General features: G+C 42.7%; 1 protein-coding gene and 1 pseudogene across 2 annotated transcripts in view; both read left to right on the top strand.

Annotated features, from left to right (window-relative positions):
- The window catches only part of Cyp39a1 (cytochrome P450 family 39 subfamily A member 1), a 74,475-nt gene that overhangs the window by 22,393 nt on the left and 30,162 nt on the right, over positions 1–21,920 (top strand). For both annotated transcript variants that reach the window (XM_034521098.2, XM_034521099.2), the window contains exon 7: positions 4,992–5,082. In XM_034521098.2, the coding sequence (XP_034376989.1) occupies positions 4,992–5,082 (91 nt within the window). The remainder of the gene's footprint in view (positions 1–4,991; positions 5,083–21,920) is intronic.
- Positions 1,262–1,440, top strand: LOC117722798 (U2 spliceosomal RNA; annotated as a pseudogene).

A 21,920-nucleotide genomic window follows, 5' to 3' on the forward strand; every position in this document is an offset into this window, starting at 1 on the left:
TCATTCTCCTCAGACTTAATGGCATGGTGGCCTATATGTGACTGACAGAAGATTGTCTGGAATGTTACAGAGAAAAAAAATGATCTAGGGTAGCCATCACTTTGAATTTTAAATGAGTTCATTTCTTAGGTATATAACAAACCAAAGTAAAAGAATACATAGCAAATGATGAACAGATGGCAGATGGATGGATGGATGGATGGATACATAGAAAAACATCAAATCAGGCAGTCAAAACATCCAGCCAGAAATCAACCGGAAAGCATTTTAAGATACCCAATGCTGGTTCCCCACAGGAAGAGTCCCAACCGAAGCAGTTCTCTCAAGTGAGGCTTCCAAGTAAAAGAACAGCAACATAGAGAGATGGCATCATCAGGTGCTCACAACACCTCTCAGAAATCAACGGGGGAGTTACGGCAGCTAGAGTTCCCAATTGAACTTGCTCACCATGGGTGAGCTTGCTGTGGCTTTCCTACCCTCTTCTCTTTCCTGCTGTATGAACTCTTACATTATGGGCTAAACTGTGGTAGCACCTGTTAGAAATGCTTTACCTTCCTGCTGTTCCCAAGGGCACAATGCTGTCTTGAGCTATTTTGCTGTCTGTTGTCTTTCTTCCCTGTCACAGAGTGAGAGGCCCTATTCCTCACACGTGGGGGCTTCAAGCACTCGTGATATTAACACACTGGGGTCTGAAGTAGGAGGACCAACCCCACTTCCGGGGCTAGCTACTCAGTGAGCTTAAACAGGGTGTATTTATAGAGAGTACTTCTTAGACTCCCTCAGCATCCATTGTGTCTCCTCTGGACGTTGTTGCAGAAACACAGCTCATTTCCCAGGATGCAGCCAGCCTCAGAGCCTCCTTCCTCATCTCTTCTCAGTTTTGTTCTTAACTCCCCAACAAGTGGCTTTGTGTTGGTGCCCTGTATTTTAGTGACCAGTGGCTCTCCTTTCTGCATGGGAGAATGGACTTGACCCTTTTGGCATAATATTGTTACTCCATTGGAAAATAATTATGAAATCCTTTTGCAAATGTGTCCGTGACCTTAGGGCCACTTTGGCTTTTTGATTCAGTATTGCATAAAAACAGTTTTATTAACTCTTTATTATCTTTTCTTGTTTTGATTTTTGTTCTTTATTGAGACAACGTCCCAGGCTGGCCTTGAACTCATGATTCTTTTGCTGCAGTTTTCCAAGTAGAGTCTAGGATTTTAGGCATGTGCCACCTTGTCTGACACTTTCCTTAATTTTAAGAAGGACAGAAATCACTTCTTGTCCTTTTGGCTAAAAAGTGTGATACATTTTCTTATCAGTTTAATATCAGATATGTCCTCTATTTGAGGACAACATAATGAATGGACTTTTGGAGCTAGATGTGATGGAGGCTTTCTCTGACCACTCCATACAGTGATCTGGTATTGTAGCAACTCTGGGGAACCCCTCTTGGGGAACTTCTGAAAGAAAGAAGTTCTTCTTCTCTCTTAACTATTGTAGGGGGAGGCAAAGCTTCACGTAGTTACTTAGCCCAGGCTGGCCTCACACTGGTTATGTCAGGAAGGATGGCCTCCAACTCCCTAACCTCTTGCCTCCACATCCCAGGTGTTGGGATTGCCATCCTGTACCATTATATGAAAAGTACACTGTTTTGTTTTGGTTTGTTTATTTTACTTTATGTGTGTTTTACATGCACATGTATGTACTATGTACACACCTAGTGCTTGTGGTGATCAGCTGATATCGGATTCCCCCTGGTAATGTGTGGGGAGCCAACAGAAGGCAGATATCATCTTTGAAGTCATCTTGAGCCATATACCCTGACAAGAGACTTGTTTACAACAGCCTACAACAGCTGAGCACACTCTGATAACATCTTGTTTTAAATACCCGGGATCTTCCCTTGGGTGTGTGAGACTTAAAGGTGTGATTTAGAGCAGACTTAAAGGTGTAACTTAAAGGTGTAATTTAGAGATAAGACTTAAAGGCTTGACCTAAAGGCGTGGCTTAAAGGCATGGCTTAGAAGTGAACATATAAGAGTCGAGAGGCAGACAGAAGAAATTATTAGACACTTGTACTAGGATGAGACTTGAGACTAGAACTTGGAACTGAAAACTTGGAACTTGGAGGCACTAGGGACTAGGAACTAGGGACTAGGAACTCAAGATTTAGGACTTGGACTAGGAAGAGAGACTGAAGAATAAAGAGGATTGAATCACATGCTGTCTGATCTCCATTCCTCGAATCCGTCCTCACTCTCTCTCTTGCTGAACCTCGACCGGAGCAGCTTGGGGCAGTATGAGCTCTAACAATTTAGCCCCCAAGGCTTTTGGCAGTGCGGGTTCCAACATTGACAGAGTGGTCCGCAACATTTTGGCCCCCAAACGTGTGGTAGTGCAGCTCTCAACAGTAATAGACTTCTGGGTATTATGAACTAGTACTTGGGTGCTGGGAACTGAACCCAGGTCCTTTGCAAGAGTAACAAGTACTGTTAACCTCTTAGATGGCTCAACCATCCTCAAAAATTCTGTCTTAAAGGTAGAAAACAGCAGATTTTAAAGGTGAGAAATCTGTGAAGGGAAATAGGCGCTTGACAACGCAGTGTAGCCATTTGTTACTGACCTGAATTCTAGTGTTTGCCATAAAAATAAATGGCACCCAGTTTTTGTGGTTCCCAAAACCAGTCAGGCAGATGGGACTCTAGGCCCTTCTTGTATTGCTGAAAGATCAAGGAGCATCATGGGAATTCTTACCCAGCAAGGACTCTGACTTCAAATCTGATGAACGGAGCATAGAGTGATTATTGATCAAATGCAATAGCTTAGACTTCCATTGGTTAGTTCACAGGAGGAAGAACCTGAGGAGGGACCCAGGAGAGAGTGGCTTAGGCACTGTGAAGCTGAGCTAGGTAATCTCCGGGCTGAGCCATTTCTAATCTGGATGCTGCCCTAGAATGTCTGCATGGCAGGTGTCTTGGTCTTCTCATTCCTCGCTTCCAGCTTAATCCTTCAATGCTGCACTTCCTTTTGTGACCACACGGGGGAGTAGTAGATCATTTCAAGGGACATCCTGTTTAAGGAATGCAACAAAGAAACCAAGAAGACTTAAGTTATACAAAGTGTTACCTCGGTCACCTCAGAATTGATTTCATGAATAGTTTTTTCTTGTTTTTGACACTTACCGTTATTTATTCTTCTTTAAATTTTTCATTTTTCAGAATTTCATACATGAGTACTGTTGTTTGCATTATTTCTACCCTGCCAGTGTCCCCAGATTCCTCCTGTTTCCTTCTCCATTACCTCGGGAGTTCATGATCTCTTCTTTAACACAGTAGATGCTTATAGGAATAAAAGCAAAAGGAAAATCCAAGCTTCTCAGGATTTTTTTGCACCCCTGTGTTGTCTAGCCTTAGAAGCAAAAACTTCGGCCTCAGCAGGAAGCACATTTTAAAGAAATGAGCAGTTTTATCTTACACATCTTATATATAGGGAAGAGATGAAATACTCCTTTTTTATTCAAACTAATATATTTTGGTAAATATTAAATGAAGAAAAACCATCTCCAAAACTACCTTAACTCTTGAATAAAATCATAAGCATGAAGACTGTTACCGGGCATTTATTTGGGGGACAGAAGCACAGGCAAAAAAGCTACTTCACAGAAGCATTCAAAACTGGCTGGCCGAGTGATCCAGGGTAGAAGCAGGATTCTTAACCGATCGAAAAGATGGATGGAGTATACGCAATAGGAGACATTTATAATGTACTACAGTCCCAATAGAGATCTCTGCTATCCAATCTGTATGGGAAACAGCTGCATTCAGCTTGGTTTTAAAAGCCTAGGCTGAGGTTTCAAGCTCCTACGAATAGCAAGTAGGAAATCATTCATATATTAGCTTGAGTTACTATTGGGCATTGAAGATTATATTATCTACCAAATAATCCTAATGGGCCACAAAGAAAGACTTTACAGATGTACTTGGTTGAGGTGTGACTTTATTTTTCTTGTAGCAAACTCTCACACTTGGTCTTAATTTTATTTTAATTTGGGGGGAGTGCGTTGTCCATACTGTACAAGTGTCTTACCATTGAGCTCCCTCTCCGGCTCCTCATAATTTACTTATTGAGATATAAGTGTGGCTTCCTGGGATTATTTATAATTAATATGCTTTATGTGCAAAAAGAAAATGTCCTGGCTCATTCCCACACATTCTCTCTCGTTCTCCACACAGTCTTGCTGTATAGGTCTGGCTGCTATGACATTTATTTGCAAATCAAGTTGTTCTCGAACTTGTGGCAATCTCCCTGCCTCTACTTCCCAAGTGTTGAGATTATGCCTCTGTGCTACCACTGTCTGCTGCTTCGTTTGTATTTTAAGGGAATTAAATTACGACAATATTTTCATGTTGTGTTAACATTCTTAAGCATTATGATTTGTTCTGAATGTTTAATGTATGCCTACGTGACATTTTATGTTGCTTGTTAGTAAACACAATCCTGAACCTTCCCTAGTTCAGAAAATATACTCTCTATAAATACCATAGCTGAAGTGCAGCAAGAATCAATTATAGATTTGATGTCTAAGGTATATGATACTGCTATTGTTTATAATATCTAGTCGTTTTGAGTGGTAATATTTTGCTTTAAAAAATGTTTCCCCCCTTTATTTTTATTTTATTTGTACGGGTATTTTATTGGCATGTCTCAGCACCACATGTGTGCAATGCCCACAGAGGCCAGAAGAGGTCATCGGATCCTCCAGAATTGAAATGGCAGATGGCTATGAGCTGTGATGTAGGTTTTTGAGAATGGAACCTGTGTCCTTCGAAGGGCAGCCAGTGCTCCTGAGTGCTGAGCCATCTCTCCAGCTTGTAACAATATGCTTTTGAGGTTGACCGGCACACCGTTCTTGCTTCTTTGAACTGTCTATGGCTAACACTAGCTCTGCCTGCGTTTACTTTGTGAGACGGTTTCATGTTGTCTATGTTCCTCTTTTGCAGATTGCATTCTGGACACTTGCATATATCCTGTCTCATCCTGATGTCCACAGGACTATTCTAGAAAGCATATCCTCTGTGTTTGGCACTGCAGGTACTAAGTTAATTTACATAATCAAGGGCACATTTAGTATATAGGGGTTTGATCTCGAATGTCTACCATGTTTTAAAATCAGGGATCAGGACTGGAGACACGGTTCGGTTAGTAGGATGCTGGCTACAGAAGCGTGAGGACCTACACTTGCTCAATCTCCAGCACCCATGTTTTGTGACAGACACTTTTAATCCAGCGCTTAATATGTAAAATCATGGACTGTGATAGGAAAAATTAAAAACAACTTGATTTTTTCCCAAAAGTATATTAGCATATAAGGTACGATGCCAGTTTAAGTTGCCCCTCCGTTGCCTCCTATATAATGACTAAAAATATCATTTTGAAAATATTTTGTTTGGAGTTTTTTTTCCAAAGCCAAACAAACTTGACTAGCATGGGTACCTAAGCAATGCCCTGGTCATGCCACCCTGGAAGGCGAACCCAGCAGTGCTATGCTTTTATCATGTGGAGGTGTGAGCAGTAGGATCACTGAGAACTAGCAATACTCACAGTTGGGATTCCAGAAACAGACTGGTGAATGTGAGGAAAGGCCACTGTCCTACACAGAGCTTCAGGTCTGCAGAGTTAATTAGAAGTGTGCAAAAGCGTGTGTCTGCAGGTGGGTGTGCATCTGCAGGTGAGTGTGTGCCTACAGGTGGGCACCCATCTGTAAGTGAGATGAGGCTGCAGGTGAGCCTGAGTCTGTAGGTGAGAATGTGTCTGCATGTGAGCGTGTGTCTGCATGTGAGCGTGTGTCTGCATGTGAGCGTGTGTCTGCAGGTGAGCGTGTGTCTGCATGTGAGCGTGTGTCTGCAGGTGAGCGTGTGTCTGCAGGTGAGCGTGTGTCTGCATGTGAGCCTGAGTCTGCATGTGAGCGTGTGTCTGCAGGTGAGCAGGTGTCTGCAGGTGAGCGTGTGTCTGCATGTGAGCGCGTGTCTGCAGGTGAGCGTGTGTCTGCAGGTGAGCCTGAGTCTGCAGGTGAGCCTGAGTCTGCAGGTGAGCCTGAGTCTGCAGGTGAGCGAGTATCTGCAGGTGAGCGTGTGTCTGCATGTGAGCGTGTCTGTAGGTGAGCGTCTGTCTGCAGGTGAGCGTGTGTCTGTCTGCATGTGAGCGTGTGTCTGCAGGTGAGCCTGAGTCTGCAGGTGAGCGTGTGTCTGCAGGTGAGCAGGTGTCTGCAGGTGAGCGTGTGTCTGCATGTGAGCGCGTGTCTGCAGGTGAGCGTGTGTCTGCAGGTGAGCCTGAGTCTGCAGGTGAGCCTGAGTCTGCAGGTGAGCCTGAGTCTGCAGGTGAGCGAGTATCTGCAGGTGAGCGTGTGTCTGCATGTGAGCGTGTCTGTAGGTGAGCGTCTGTCTGCAGGTGAGCGTGTGTCTGTCTGCATGTGAGCGTGTGTCTGCAGGTGAGCCTGAGTCTGCAGGTGAGCGTGTGTCTGCAGGTGAGCGTGTGTCGGCAGCAAGCACCCTGACTCACACACTGTGTCCACATTTACTGATGTCTTCCCTGACATCAAGTTCTCTATATTTCTGGCCTTTGGAGAATACAAGGCCAGACCGAGAGTGGTGAGGACAATATGGAGAGCCCAAGAGACCCAGAGGTCACAACCGGAGAGTGACATTAATGTCGAGTGTCCAAAGACCCAGCTTCAGTGTAAGGAGACAAGACCCTTTTCTCCTTCTGTATGCTGACTTATTCTCAAAACTTGTTATTCTCTTTTAACAGAAAAACTTTCCTTCGAACAGGGTTTTATGGTAATAGTTGTGCTGTATTGTTGATTTCCATTTTAAGTCATTACTGTAGAATGGAAAACAACTCATAAAAATGTAAAACTGAAAAAATATGTATATGGAGGTAGCTCAGGGATCTCTGAATAAATAAAATAGTTCTAGAACCATCTATGGCTAAATTGAAGTAATGGCTCAGAAATTTAGATGTGAGAGAGACCACAAAACTATAATATTGAGAAAGATATCCATGGATCTACACAAAGGAGGATGTCAAAGGAGGAATATTAGAGTATGCTGTATTACCAAGTATTGTTCAGGAAAATAGAGCCAATAAGAAATGGTTGGATAGATGACAGCTTGTTAAGTATATAATTAGATGATAAATGGATAGATCTAGAAAGATACTTATTTTATATTTTTAAAGCTTATTTTTTTTCTTTTAAATATGTGCCTATTCATGTATCTGCATGTGAGTATAAGCATGTGAGAGCGGGTGCCCACGGATGGGAGTCACGTCTCCTGTAGCTGGAGTTCTAGGCAGTTGTGAGCCATCTGATGTGGGTGCTGGGAGCTTAACTTGGGTCCTTTGCAAGAGCAGCAGCGTGAGCTCCTAACCACAGCCTTCTCTCCAGCCCCCAGTAAGAGATGTGTTGTGAGAAATTGGTTGATGTGATTTCAGATCCTAATATTAATAGTACTTGTCAGACTTCTCCCTGAAGTCAGTTCAGTGAGTTTAGTGGTTTCTTCAAAACTGAGCATAGAGTCACTTATACTATGTGCCTCTGTGCGCATGTCAGGTGATTTCAGCATCCCGCCAGCCATTGAGAATCCTTCCTTAGCTCCTGCCCTCATGGGCAGCCCCAGCAGGGAGCCTAGCCTGTTCTCAGAGCTTTCTTGAGCATGAATACAGCCCTGGAAAATTGAATGGCCTCTGCTTGTATAGGAATCCAGACCTTGTCAAAGCCACTACAGACACCTGGCTCCCTAGACTTTGAGTCTCATCCTTGTAATTTACCTATTGTTTGGCCCATCTCCTGTCCCCTGCCTCGGGTGGCTGCCAAGGTGAACCTTTAAAGATGTTTCTCCCAGCACCCCTCAGAACCAAGATCCCCACTTTTCTGCTTTAGAAGTGTGGAAGACACTGGCAATGTTTACGTTCTTTTTGTCTATATTCTGAGAGGAAAGACAATGATCAACGTAATACATAAATAAACTAAGACGGTTAGCAGGTGTCAAGTACTGTGTAAAAAGAGGCAACAGAGTTGAATGTGGACAACCAGCAGTGCCAGGATGGGAAGGTGTGTCGATTAGGCTATCAGGTGGCCATATTGGTAAGATGTCCGGACTTGAAACGGTTTGGGGTTATAGACACGTAGGAATCTAGAGGAAGAGGCAGCAGGTGTGACCACACTGTGTGCCCACAGGCTTGGCAGTTATGCTAAAAAGTTCTTGTCCTTTTATTCCACAGCAGAACGTGTAAGAGATGGATTCACCATGTAAAGAGGAATTCTAAGGTTCTGTCCATCTCTGCTGAGGCCTTTCTCTTTCCCCTGACAAGCGTATGCCCTACCCCCATCCGCTTTCTTTTTGTCTTATAAGAACTTTTCTAGTGCATGACTTTAACTTTTCATTTTACTTGGCTGTCTGTTCCCGAGTCATTTCTAGAAATTTCTAATGTGAAGAGCCTACTGATGGCAGATGACAGCAGACACTCTGGGGTGATGCGTCCTGTCCCATCATTTTCCTCTCTCCCTTTTCTGATGCTGTGGCGACTTCTTTCTGTCCTGTGACTCCATTCGTTTCCCAGCACCTGGCCCTGCTTCCTTCTCCAGGTCTCTGGCTCTGCTTGTCTCCCTGTATCATCAGTCAGCAGGGTTTCCAGCGGGAGCTCACTCCTGTAGATCTAGGCTGGTTTTTTGTTTGTTTGTTTTGGTCTTAATACGTTGTTAAAATGTCGTGAGGTTTCCAGAACGGCTGGACATGCTGTGCCGGGAAGGCATAGCCAGAAACTGTGCTCCCAGCCAGACCACTGTCTGACAAGCCCAGAACACCCACTAATGCCAAGCACACAGTGACACTGGCAGGGGACACTAAATGACATTGTGTCCCTGGGAACTTCAGCCTGTGAAATCTGAAATTGATGCCAAGCAAGTCAAAATCTTAGTCTCTTTTTCTTCATGTCATTAGCTTTTTCTTCCTCCGCTTTCTGCTTATCTTATTTTTTTATTCATGTGTAAGTATGTGTCAGGGTGTGTGTGTATGTTTGCACGAATGTGCAAGTGCGCATGTGCTAGTACCTGTAGAGAGAACACATGCAGAGGCCAAAGGAGGGTGTCAGGTGTTCTCTGTCTAGTTCCACTTGTTCACTCTGGCAGGCTCTCTTGCTTAGCATGGAGCTTGTGTTTTCTCAGCAAGCCTGGAAGCCTGCAGTTCTCAGGCACCCCCCTGTCTCCACCTATTTTGGTGCTGGCGTGACAGGCATTCGCTGGACTCTGGGCTTACTGTGGTTCTGGAATCCAAACTCCAATCCTCCTGCTTGCACCGCAGGCTCTCTTAGCTTAGACAAACCCACCTCTCCAAACTCTCCAGCCCACCGCTGGCAATTATCAATCAAAATGCAATGATTACCTGAACTCTCTATGTGCTAGCCAGAAACAAATGCTCATTCCCTTTATTGTTTTTAAAAAATTAAAGAATCCACAAAATGATAGTTCAGTGAGACTTGAATTTTCTGTTTTAGTGAGCTTTCCCCCAAATACTTTCTCCCATGAAGTTTCATTTCTTCTCAGAAGGGTGAGCATTGTTTTGCCCACAGAACTGAAGAATAAAATGAAGTTACTTATCTCTTGGCTTTAAATTAAACTATATATTAAATTGTATATTAGTTATTATTTATTCTCTTAAACATACTTTTTTGTTTTGTTTTGATTTTTTTTTGTTTTGATTTTTTTGAGATAATGTTTTCTGTGTATCCCAGGCTAGCCTAGAGCTCTCAGGAAAGTCCAGGCTCACCTCAGATTTGCAGGAATCCTTCCAAGTGTAGAGAGCGCAGGCTGTACCGCCAGAGTGGCTGTTGGTTTGTTTGAGTCGGCATCGCACTCACGCACCTCTGAGGTTTACTTTCCTCATCCTCGTGGAGCACCGACATCCATGTTCAGATGCTTCTTGAACCATCTACTCATTTCACATGGTATTGTCTTAAGATAGCAGTGAAGTACCGCTGGCCACAAGCACCTAGTCAACTCAGCAGGTGCACTCCTGTTCCTTGGTAGGCGACCTAAAACAATCTGTGCTTTTAATATTTAGGTTCTGTGTCCACTGTGTCTGAGGCCATTTTCTTTCCTCATTTAGGAGTTCCTTGATGGGAGTTTGCCCCACAGCAATGCTTACTCAGTCTTAACAGCAAGCAGGCAGCTTATGTTTTATTTTATCAACATTTTCATGTATTCACCTCATCTTATAACCATGGATCCATGTGTTCACACCACCTCCCTTTTCTACTCGTAATCTTATTATGCTTCATTCTAAGATGAGATTTATTGTTTAATTTTATGATTCTAATTTAACTACAACTTTTCCTTCCTCCAAGCCCACCCCATACACCCCTCTTCACTCTCCTTCAAATTCCTGGCATTTTTTTTTCTTCAATTGTTATTGCATGCATATATGTATTTGTGTCTACATATTTATTTATTACCAAGAATAACCTATTGAGCCTATCTCCCCCTGGCCCTTGCTGATTTACAAGGAATAGGATTCATTAACACAAATACACCTAGGTAGGACTGATTTCCTTGAAGTACAAGTCGTAAGTCGTGCATGCAGAATTGTCCAATTGGGGGCTGGAGAGGAGTCTCAGTGGTTAAGAGCCCTCCATGCCCTTAGAGAAGTTGAGAGTTACCATTCCCCACTGCCACATCAGGTGATCCACAAGCTTCTTTTAACTTCTACTCCAGGGTGTGCAATGCCCTCTTCTGGATGCTGTGGGTACCTGAGTTCATGTGCACACACCCATACACAAACAAACTAAAAGGAAATCTTCAAAAAAAAAAAAAAAAGTCTGTTGGTTTAGATTCAGAAGTAGAACTGTGAATTTTTATACCATTGGCCACGAAATTTGTGACTTTGAAAACAAGAGAAATCTTACCCACAGTCAATAATATTTGTATGCTTGTTTGTTTTGGGTACCATTGCATTCGGTTGGATTCGGTTGCATTGGATCGTGGTTGCACCACGATTCCGATGGAGCATACTGACACTGTAGGATGGCCTTTGGTAATAAATATAAACATGTCAGCAAACTAGTAAAAGCCAAATGAAGCCCAGCCCCAGGGTAACACTCTAGGTGTCCATGGTACTGCCCTCGCTGGCTTCATTAGCTCACTGGTCCTGTTTCAGTGCATCTCAACATTTGCACTAACTCCAAGCTTAGTGGTCCAGTGTCACTTGCAGGATAACTCAGCTTCTCTCCACTTGGATGCATTGTCCCTGTGCTCTTGCCATCCAATAACAGCATTCCTGAAAGATTCCATCATGCCTCTTCGGCTGACTTAATAATCTTACTCATTACTCGTTTCCAGCTAGCCAGGGCTCTATGGCTGATACCCAGAGTTATGATTGGAATGAATCTTTTCGGTCCTTTGTGTGACAAATTGCCCCAAATAATGAAGAAAAAATTCAAGTAATAGAGCCGAGATTACTCCAGTGGAGTTATGGACACAGGACACTTAGTTTATTAAAAAGTCTCCATCCCCACTTGAAATTTGATATCTTGAATCTAATGTGGGGATTTAGAGGCTAATGCATATCATACAGAAAATTGTTCACAAGGCTCATTCTCCTTTGCTAGTCTGTCCTGTATAAGTTGAATTGGGCCAAGGACACAATAAATTATAAAGATGTTTATTGCAACAGTGTTTCTCAGTCACCAGCCTTGAACATGTATCTAACTATTTACAAAAGCAAGAGGTTTCATCTGGCCTACCCTAAATTTCATCTTTTTCAGCCCAAATATATAATTTTATCTTTTTCTCCTTCTTAGCTCTAAGGCTAAGATGGTGCCATTTTTGGAACAAACAGCCTGAGAACCCCAGCCCAAGACTCCAGCCAAGCAGACATCCATGAATGATAACGGGCTGTCTTAGTTGGGGTTTCCATTGCTGCGAAGAGTCACTGTGGTCAAGGCACCTCTTATAAAGAACAACATTTAATTGGGGTTGGCTTATAGGTTCAGAGGTTCAATCCATTATCATCATGGCAGGAAGCATGGCAGCATCCAGGCAGGTGTGGTGCTGTAGGAGCTGAGGATTCTATGTCTTGATCCAAAGGCAGGAAAGAGAAGATTTAATCATGTGTGAGACCTCAAAGCCCACCCCGAAAGTGATACACTTTCTCTAGCAATGTTACATCTTCTAATAGTACGACTTCTTATGGGCCAAGCATATTCAAATCACCACATTCCACTCCCTGGCCCCCACAGGCTTGTTCAAACACATGAGTTTGTGGGGACCATATTTAGTCCAACTTCATACATTTAGTCCAACTTTAAAAGCCCCATAGTCTATAACAGTCTCAACAATTTGAGCCTACAGTTCAAGGTCTCTTCTGAGATTCATACAATCTCTTATCTGTAACCCCTTTAAAAATCAAAATCAAAAACACAGATCCCATACTTCCAACATCACAGGATATACATTACGGCGCTAAAATATCATAGTGAAGAAATACTGGACCAAAGCAAAACAGGAAACCAGCTGGGCAAACTCCAGACTCTGCATCTCCATGATGATGTCAAAGCACTCTTCAGATCTACAACTCCCTTCATCTTTGTTGATGGCAACAACTTCTTTCTGCTGGGCTGGTTCCACTCCCTGTTAGCAGCTTTCCTCAGCAGATATCCCATGGCTCTGGCATCTCAAACATCTTGGGGTATCCAAAGTAACTCCAGCTTTGTAGTTTCTTGTTCCAATGTCTGGGATTCACACATGATCTTCTGGGCTCCTCCCAAGGGTTTGGGTCACTGCTCTAGCTCTGCCTTCTGTAGCACTCTAGTCTCTGTCTGACTCTCCTTCACTGTTGCTGCTGTTCTTGCTGATCATCCCACAGAACTAGCATCTCCAAATTGCTGGAGACTTCCACTACAACTACACTTCACCAATAGCCTCTCATAGGCTCTCTTCATGGTGTCAAGCCTCAACTTCTTTGCATAATCCCTTTCAGTCCTGGGCTGTCAACTGCAAACAAGGCTGTACCTTTCACCAATAGCCTTCCCTGGCCTCTTACTGTGCCAAGCCTTAGCTGCTTGCTCTCCATGACCCACCCCTTTATGCCTTCAAAACCAGTACCACCTGGGTGATTCTTACACATTAACAAGTCCAACTGCAGCATGAGGTATCTCTGACTATCTCTGGGACACAGCTTCTTTGTGCTCCCAGAAAACACTTCTCAGAAGATATCACTTCAGTGGTGCAGGTCTCTTCTTAATCACCACTAATTTCTTAGCTCCAGCTAACCAGCATCAGTTGTCCCAGCAGTTGCTTCTATTCTGGTCTCTAAAGCCAGAGCCACATGGCCAAAGCTGCCAAGTTCTGCTGCTTGCTGGGGCTGGAACATGGCCCCTTGTTCTATTACATTATCACCAGCTTTCTGTTTTCCAACTCCTTCACTGCCTAAGCTTGGCTGTCCTGGAACTTACTCTATAGATTGATATTGAACTCAGAGATCTGCATAATTCTATGTCCTGAATTCTTGATTTAAAGTCATGTACCATCATGCCTGGATCTAAGCTTTTCTCTACTTGGGACTTTCTCTGTTCTAGCCTGGCCTTGAACTCAGACATCTGCTTGCTTCAGTCTCCTGGGATTAATTGTGTGAACCACCATGTCTGGACCTAAGCTTTTCATGGCCACTATCCCTCACAATCTGGATCAAGCCTATGTCCTCTGTTTCTGAATTGTAGTTCATTCCAGATTAAAAGTCCAAATGAAAACAATAACACACACACACACACACACACACACACACACACACACACAAATACACCATATACACTCATTAACATGGAGGGTTAATTATTCATTAGGCTTTTTTTTTTTTTGAGAAATTACTATAAAATTTAGGAAGTAAATTCCTAGGCCCAATTTTGGTAGGAATTGTTGCAGGATGGTGTGATGCTAGCTCCTGCTTTTCAGAGGTTGTGTCACGTGTTCTTCAGGGACAGTGACCTTAATGTACACACCTCAACTTTAACTGTCTTAAGCAAGCTGGCCTATGAATACAGAATGTTTGCCTCTGTGCAGAAAAGCAAACAGCAGTGAGCACCCAGAATTTCAAAAGTCAAGAAGGAACCTGTGGGCTGTGTAGGCATGGGAGCCTTAGCTTTCCAGGGAGTTTGGTTTGTGCTTTTCTTCATCCTTCCCTTCTCTTGACAGTACAGTGACACCTGCCCCAGAATACAGAGAGCCTGGAACAGGGGAATATCTCACTGTCCAACCTCACCTCACAATCTACTTTCTGATTGGCTCTTTGAATTGGATGACTCACCGCTGTCCGCCATTTTCCCCGCCTTCTGTGGAAACACAGGCTCTTACCACAGTTAGTTAGGCTCTTACAGACTGTTATTCCAGTGTCACTAGAAAATCAAGGCTCCCTTTTGGAGAACTGATAAAAGAAATTTAAAAGCAGAATCAGAAAGAACATTGAGGACCATCTTTTGTTAGAGTTTGAGAGGAGCCCAGCAGGCAAGCTTTACAGAAGCCATGGCAAGAGCTGAGAGGAGGAAGATGGGTAAGGACTTAAGTCCTGTCTCCTGGGCTCAGGTCGGATGAGGAGTTCAGCAGGTGAGGGCAGCTGGAGAAGCTGCAGGGGGTTGAGAGCAAGACTGAGAAAGGTCACAGTGTCAAGGGAGGCTTAGGATTTGGGCCAGTCTCTGAAAAAGAGAGTGAAAGAAGAGGGAGAAGTATTCATTTGCACACTTATCAATAAAGTACTGGATACAGCTTCCCTGAGGGAAGGCTTGGGGGGGGGCGTAAAGATTATTTTCTCCTTAAGGGGCAATTATAATTATTCCTTCCATTCCATTGTCTTGTCTTCCAGCGAATCCGTTGTTGTTGGCGGTGGTTGTTTTGTTTTCTTTCTTTTCTTTTTTGTTTGGAGGCGTGGTCTCCTGGCCAGGTGATTGACAGGTGTTAAATGACCTCTAAGAGAAAAGGACAATGGTATGTAAAGTTTTAGTCTTTGGATGGATCAGAATGGCATGTCTCCACTTAGATCTATTTTTTTTTTTCCTGGCCAATAGGAATTAGATTTTCTTCACTAGGCCTCATGAAAGCCCACCTTTTCACACGGCATTTTCAATCTTAAGAAAAGAAAATGTGATGCTTCCTTTTCTCCTGCTACCAGGGAAACAGGTGGTTAATGTACTCCAAGATGGCTGATGTCTGTTTAGCTACCTAATATTAGGACTAAAGAAATATTTCTTCTATATATTTGTTATATGTGTATCTATTTGTATGAGGAAGGGGACTTAAAATATGAAGAAAAAAAAAAAGCAGTGGAATTATCCTGAAGTCCTCTTTTGGTGTTCTGGTTGACTCATGTTTTTTTTCTTAAGTCCGAGAAATTATAGTTTCATGATTTATTTTAGAATCTGTTCCTTTTCTTTCTGCCTGGGTGACTCCTACCCACCCTTCTAGGCTTATATAAATTCCAGCCACAAGTGAAAGCAGATGAATCCCACTGATGCCTGAATCCTCTGCTCTGAGACTTGTATTATAGTTATTTATATCCTCATAAATTGTCTTCGGCTCTTGTGTCCAAGATCCTCTAAGTCTATGATTTTGGCATTTTTGACTCCATGCTCTTCTTTGAAAATCTGTGGGATATTAGCTTCTTGTTTGCCTTAAAGACAGTTGTGATACCATTAACATGTCTCCCTTTGTTGGAAGAGAATATCAGAATACTTATGATGTCGCACATACAGATGTCCGAACAATATCAAAGTTGCTCTAGAAGACCTTTACTTTTGCAAAAGGATGCATAATGACCTAAACTGGGAGAGCGAGCACACCTTGTTGGTAAGGTCACTTAGATTGTATTCTAATGCAGGGTGGGGACCTATGGCTCACTCCATTGTTGGGAACTTGATGTCACAGTCTGATGGTATTGGCTAATTTGTAATCATCAGGAAGGGGAAGGGTGTGATACAGAGTGAAGGTTTAGGGACATCTCGTTGCCTGGGGTTTAAACAAACAAGCATATGCATGAGAGTTTCACTAGATGAAAGAGGGCCATAGAAGACTGGCCTTTGTGCACTGGCCATCTTTGATAGAAAGGCCTGTCTCACAACTGGACACGTTAACTTGTCTGAGACTGGAGTATTGGAGTATAGGAAGGACCGTAATATATTTTTGATGTTAAGTAGCCAATCTATTATTAACATTGCTTCAGGTCTTAGAGCATCTGATTAGGCTACATATAACACAGATATGTTATGAGTCTGTATTGCTAAGATGAAACATGAACTGAACAGAACTGTTGAGAACTGATTGTTATTATGGGTCAGGCTACTGTAGCTCTCACAGGCTGAACATGAAACTGTATTCAACTTCAGAGCTGTTAGAACCAGGTCTAGGTGAAGGAATGAGCAGACAATGGTCATCTGCTGGTCTAGACTGGCAAACAGAAAGGGAGACTGTCTGAATAGTGAGGGCAGAGCTAAGCTGAAGCCTTATGGGCAGTTGGGAGATCTCTAACTATTGGTCCTTGACATGGGTGGTCACATGACAAGTGGGTGGAGCCAAGAGCACACAGTTCCGTGTGCCCCCTCTTAATGGGGTCTAGGTGAAAGAGTTGTATCCTTACCTTGGTCTGGTGTGTCTGGCAAGTTCTTGGACCTAGTTTCCTTAGTAAGATTTTAATATGTTCATCTGACCCAACAGTCTCAGTTCACCTCTGTAAATTTGTAGCATATGGTAGTTTGAATCAGAATGGTGCCCATAGGCTCATGTGTTTGAATACTTGGTCTCCAGTTGGTAGGACTGTTTGGGAAGGATTAGGAGGTGTGGTCTTGTTGGAGGATGTGTATCACTGGCGGTGGGCTTTAAGGTTTCAGAAGTTTCATGCCATTCCAAGTATGTTCCTTGCCATCTACTTGTGGATCCAGATGTGAGCTCTCAGCTGTTTTGTGATGCACAACCTTGTTCTGCGGTCATGGACTCTAGCCTTCTGGAACCACAGGTCCTAGGTAAACCATTCCTTCTATAATTCACCTCAATCATGGTAATATATCAGAAACAAAAAGTAACTAAGGCATAGGGTGGCACCCTTTCAACTTCCAGAAATAAGCCATTTATCAGTGTATGCAGTATGGGTGATGGCAGGCAGATAACTCTTCACATGTCCACCCAGGGATATATAATATATATATTGGAATCTCTTGAGGTAAGACCAAGTCTGAAAAATGAGTATTTTATAAAATGTGGCATAAGTTTGGGCAGGGCACAGACTTATCAGATACATAGCACATTTGTAGTGTGTTAGTAACTGAAATAACAACTTTTAAATCTACCATTTATACTTAACAAATATAGTTTATAGTCTTCATGTAATTATGACTTTCATGTAATGACTAAATGGATGATACATTAAAAGCATCTGCTTTTCTTTCTTTCTTCCTTTCTTTTTTTTTTTACGTTATGAGTATAAGAACCATCCTTTATTTTATTTGGTTTCAAATATCCTAAGGTTTGATTTGATTGCATTTATGCCAAGAGTTAAACAGATGGCTTCTAAATTTTGCCTGAGATTCCCCTTAGCTCCTTTCCTGGGCTCTCTGGAGTGGTCTTGGTCTCTGTTGGCCTCCAGCCCTTCTGGTGATTACCTTGGAATTCTCTCAAGTGGAACTTTCTAAATTTAGAGCCACCGGACTGGACTAACAGCCACAGAGGGGCACTGAAAATCCAACAGTACCGGTGCAAAGCCATTTCTGAGAGTTCTAACAAAAATGGTCTTTTTAGCAGAAAGACGTTTGAAAACAGAATGTTTCTTTTATTTCTTTTTTCTTGTCTAGGAATGCTACTTTATACTTCCCACATCACACTGGTATTTGAGAAACCATAAATATACAATTAAAATGCTTGTTTCTCGTACCATGTACACAGTTGCACACTACAGCTTCAGCTATTTTCCATTAGAAACAAGTTTTCAGTTCTAAATTATGTAATGTGATGTAAAATGTTTCCAAATGCAAATGGTCTAATAGCAACACAGGATTAAAAACTTGTTTTTATTAATTCTCTAAAGGAGGTCAGAAATTTCACTATGACCAAGTTCAAACTTGAAGGTCAGAAACATACCATGTGTTAGAACAGGGAGATGTAGTAGTTACTGTCTTCTCATTGCTGTGACAAAATATTACACAAAAGCAACTTCAGAGAGGAAGGATTTATCCTGGATGAGGTTTGAAAAGATTATCACGGCAGGAAAAGCCTGGTAACAGAAACGGTAGCTGGTCACATCCTGTCTGTAGTCAGGAATCAGGGAGAAATGAGTACCTGCCAGAGGATCCTGCTAACTTGTTGCAATATCTGTTTATCAAAGGGCGCTAGCTGACAGGTCTTCCATGGTCTTCAGGATCAGGAAGAAACTGGTCTAAAACCTGTCTGTGGTCTCCGAGTTCTAGAATTGATCATCAGCGTCACTTATTTCAATTTGCCATTGCCCTTAGGCTTCTGGGCGAGCCTTAGCTCTACAGCCAGTGACTGATAACCTCGTAGTTGAGGCAGAGTCTCTGGGAGCCTGAATGGCAGCTTGAATGGCAGCCTGAATGGAGCCTGAATGGCAGGTTTCCACCCACAGTATAGCTTTGCCTTTCCCTTGTCTCATGCTTTTAATGTTTTGATAAAGTCAACTTACAGGAAGAGTCGATGCTTGGGACAACTGTGAACTGGGTGGTAAGCACTAAGGCAGCCCAATGCAGAAAAGGAGGCAGAACATGCAAATGGCAGGGAGGATGCTGAGAAGGCCAGTCCAGGAACCAGGGTTCCAGGGACAGAGGGACACCCCCTATCTCCTGCTGCCACTCACAGGCACTCTCTCTCTCTAGAAATCACTAGCTGCCACCTCATCATGTATACTGCAGCAGGTCCAATACCTGTTCCATTCTGCTACTCTCCCCCACTAACTGCAGGCTTTCTATAGAGAGGCGTTCATCTCTTATTCCATACCATCCACGGGCTTTTCTTTCCTCCTTTTTTCCCCTCCCTCATGTTCTTTTCCCTTCAGTGCATCTTAGAAGTTTTGCTCCCCCACCACTTTCAGGTTGATGTAGAATCTCTCCAAGCTGTCTGTGTCTTCTTGTTACTTGTAATGTATTGAGATACCAGAAGTTGCAGGCATTTGGTCCATTCTGTTATCAAAAATGGCTGACCTATTACCGAGTCCTCAAAGCCAGTCCTCACCATCAAAGTTCTCAACCAACCTAACTCATTTCTAATGGAAATAATATGCTTTTGTTATTTTTCAATCCACAAAGGTGGCTATGACCCACATCTCACATGAAGTTTAGTTCCTTGAGTAACATAGGAAGACATACATGGAAATAGATGGGTGGTTCGTGAGCTAGGCTGGTTTGCAAACAGCCAGAAAGGCACACATCTGTTGTGAAGATTTTTTTTCAGTGCTTTACTTGAATTCCAAGGGATTTTCCCCTTAGGTACCATATGTTACCTATTTGCCATTTCTGTTTGGTACCCAGGAGATGCTTGTACCACAGGGAAAATGAAGCCAACTGAAAAGCAGGATGGCTGAGAGGGAAGCACTCTCTCTATGATAAGGAAATGGCTGCTGGGGGCCAAGGGGAGGGAGGATACAACTTCTTAGATCTCTTTTCAAAAAGAGAACATGTAGAAACCAAGTGTCAGGAAACAGGTTTCCCGACACATCTGCTGGCATGTGCTCTCTGACACATGCATCACAGCAGACATTCTAAATAAGTCTATTTGTCCCCTGGTCATGTAATCTATATTTTCTTAATAAAATGTATTTTACAGGGTTATTAAGATAGTACACTAGGCCTCATACACTTGACCTGGATATAGAACTGGTAAGGCAGTGAAGACCACACAGGATTTATCTCACTTGTAAACTCAGAGGCTGGAATACAACCTGACCTTTTGAGCAAACCCAATAATAGCTCATTCTTCTCTTTCCCTGTGCGTAGGAGTAAACTTTTTCCATACCAAGCCTTATATTTTAGATTTTATGGACTACAAAAATCTCTGCTGTGGACTTCTCTCACCTGCCATTGTAGTGGAAAAAACAGACACAGATGAGTGTTGATGTTTTTATTGGAAGGCTAAACTTTATAAAATAAAGCAGTGAGCTGGGTCTGGCATGTCGTCACAGTTAGTGAACCACACCCGTATCTGCGGCTTCATAAGGGAGATGCATGAAATTAAGAAAGGAAGAAGGAAAAGAAGGAAGGAAGGAAGGGCAAGGTAGGTAGATAGGTAAGATAGATAGATAGATAGATAGATAGATAGATAGATAGATAGATAGATAGATAGATAGACAGACAGACAGAGATAAGGAAGTAGGTAGGGTAGATAGATGGACAGACATAGGTAGGTAGGTAGATAGACAGACAGACATAGGTTGGTGGGTGGGTAGGTATATAAGCTGGGCCAGTGACGTCTTAGGCACCACTGCTTAGAGGGAGTCGACACCTTTGTAATTATTTTAAAAAAGATAAAATGGTTGGCTTACAGGGTAATTGCTTCTGACTCCAAGCCTAAGCTCGGGACCCCAATACAAAAATTAAAATAAAAATGTTAAATTAATAAAAATTTCTGGATTAAAATCTGTCAGACTCAAGAGAAGGCATGGCCTGGTTTTATGGCTCATCATAGGAACGGGAAGTTCTTTCTTACACATCGATGGTAATCAAAGCGAGGTGAGTGACGTGTGCTCACAACACGCACACGTGGGATTTCTGCCCCCGACTATAATTTCAATCATTATTTTTCACCCCTTGGGTGTATTTACCTCTGTTTTTAAAGAGGAGGGGTAACATTAAAATTAGTATAGTAACAAGAGCGGCTTTAAAAACACGAATATTTAATAAATAAAGATCAAGAAGATCGTTTGTTTATTTACAGATTTACTGTACCCAGGGCCTTTGACATGTAGGTCAGTGCTCTCCCACTGTGGGATATGCACGGTTCCCTTCTATTTCTTTTAATCTGACACTGGGTTTTGTTTTGTTTTTCCTTAAACTGTGGCCTCCAGACCAGCAGTGTAGCATCACTGGAGAATTTCCCAGAACTGTCAATCCTTGGGTCCACCACATGCAAGGTTTTCATTAAATTCTATTTCACTTAAACATTCCCCTCATTCTGCCTTAGATTATTTAAATGCCTCTAAATCTTTCCCATTGCACACACACACAAGCTACAGCTTTTTCAAACTGGTCTTCTCTTCCACTGTTTCAAACACCAGCCCGTCGGTCTGTTCGTTTATCCCACCACTAATAATGTTGAGAGTGCTTCCCATGCACAAGACATGGTGTTAGGTCATAAGTACACCAATGAATGAGAGGCAGAAGGAAATGAAATGTTATTGCACTTGGGGAACCCCATGATAAAAATATGAGCTGAATTAATTCCTGTATCAAACCCATGAAGATAGCATGGCATGGCGCTGAGTCGGGAAAGAACTGGAGTAGTCTGGGAAAGCATCTCAGGTGTGTGTGTGTGGGATGCTTTCCTTTGGTCTGAGGGTGAGTGGGAGCCAGTGTTACAAACAGTTGCAAAGGGCAGAGGGAATCATAATGATCTGCTGAGTTCTTGCTGTTGGGCAGCTATGATTTGGAGACATCTACATTTATGTTTACCACCCCGACAACAACTCTATAAGGCAGATATAGTCACCGTTCCAGTTTTATAATATGTAAGCCAGCTGAGTCAGGCAAACAGGCTTGGTAATGTAACAAAGGTCACACTGTCGCCAAGATTCCATGGGAGGTGCAGTAAGAGGGATGTGCAGACTGTAATTACCAGAGGGAAAATACTGGCATTCTTTGTACACCAAGATACTTTATATTCTCCTTAGACACCAAAT

Source organism: Arvicanthis niloticus, chromosome 17, assembly GCF_011762505.2.
Source record: "Arvicanthis niloticus isolate mArvNil1 chromosome 17, mArvNil1.pat.X, whole genome shotgun sequence".
NCBI lineage: Eukaryota > Metazoa > Chordata > Mammalia > Rodentia > Muridae > Arvicanthis > Arvicanthis niloticus.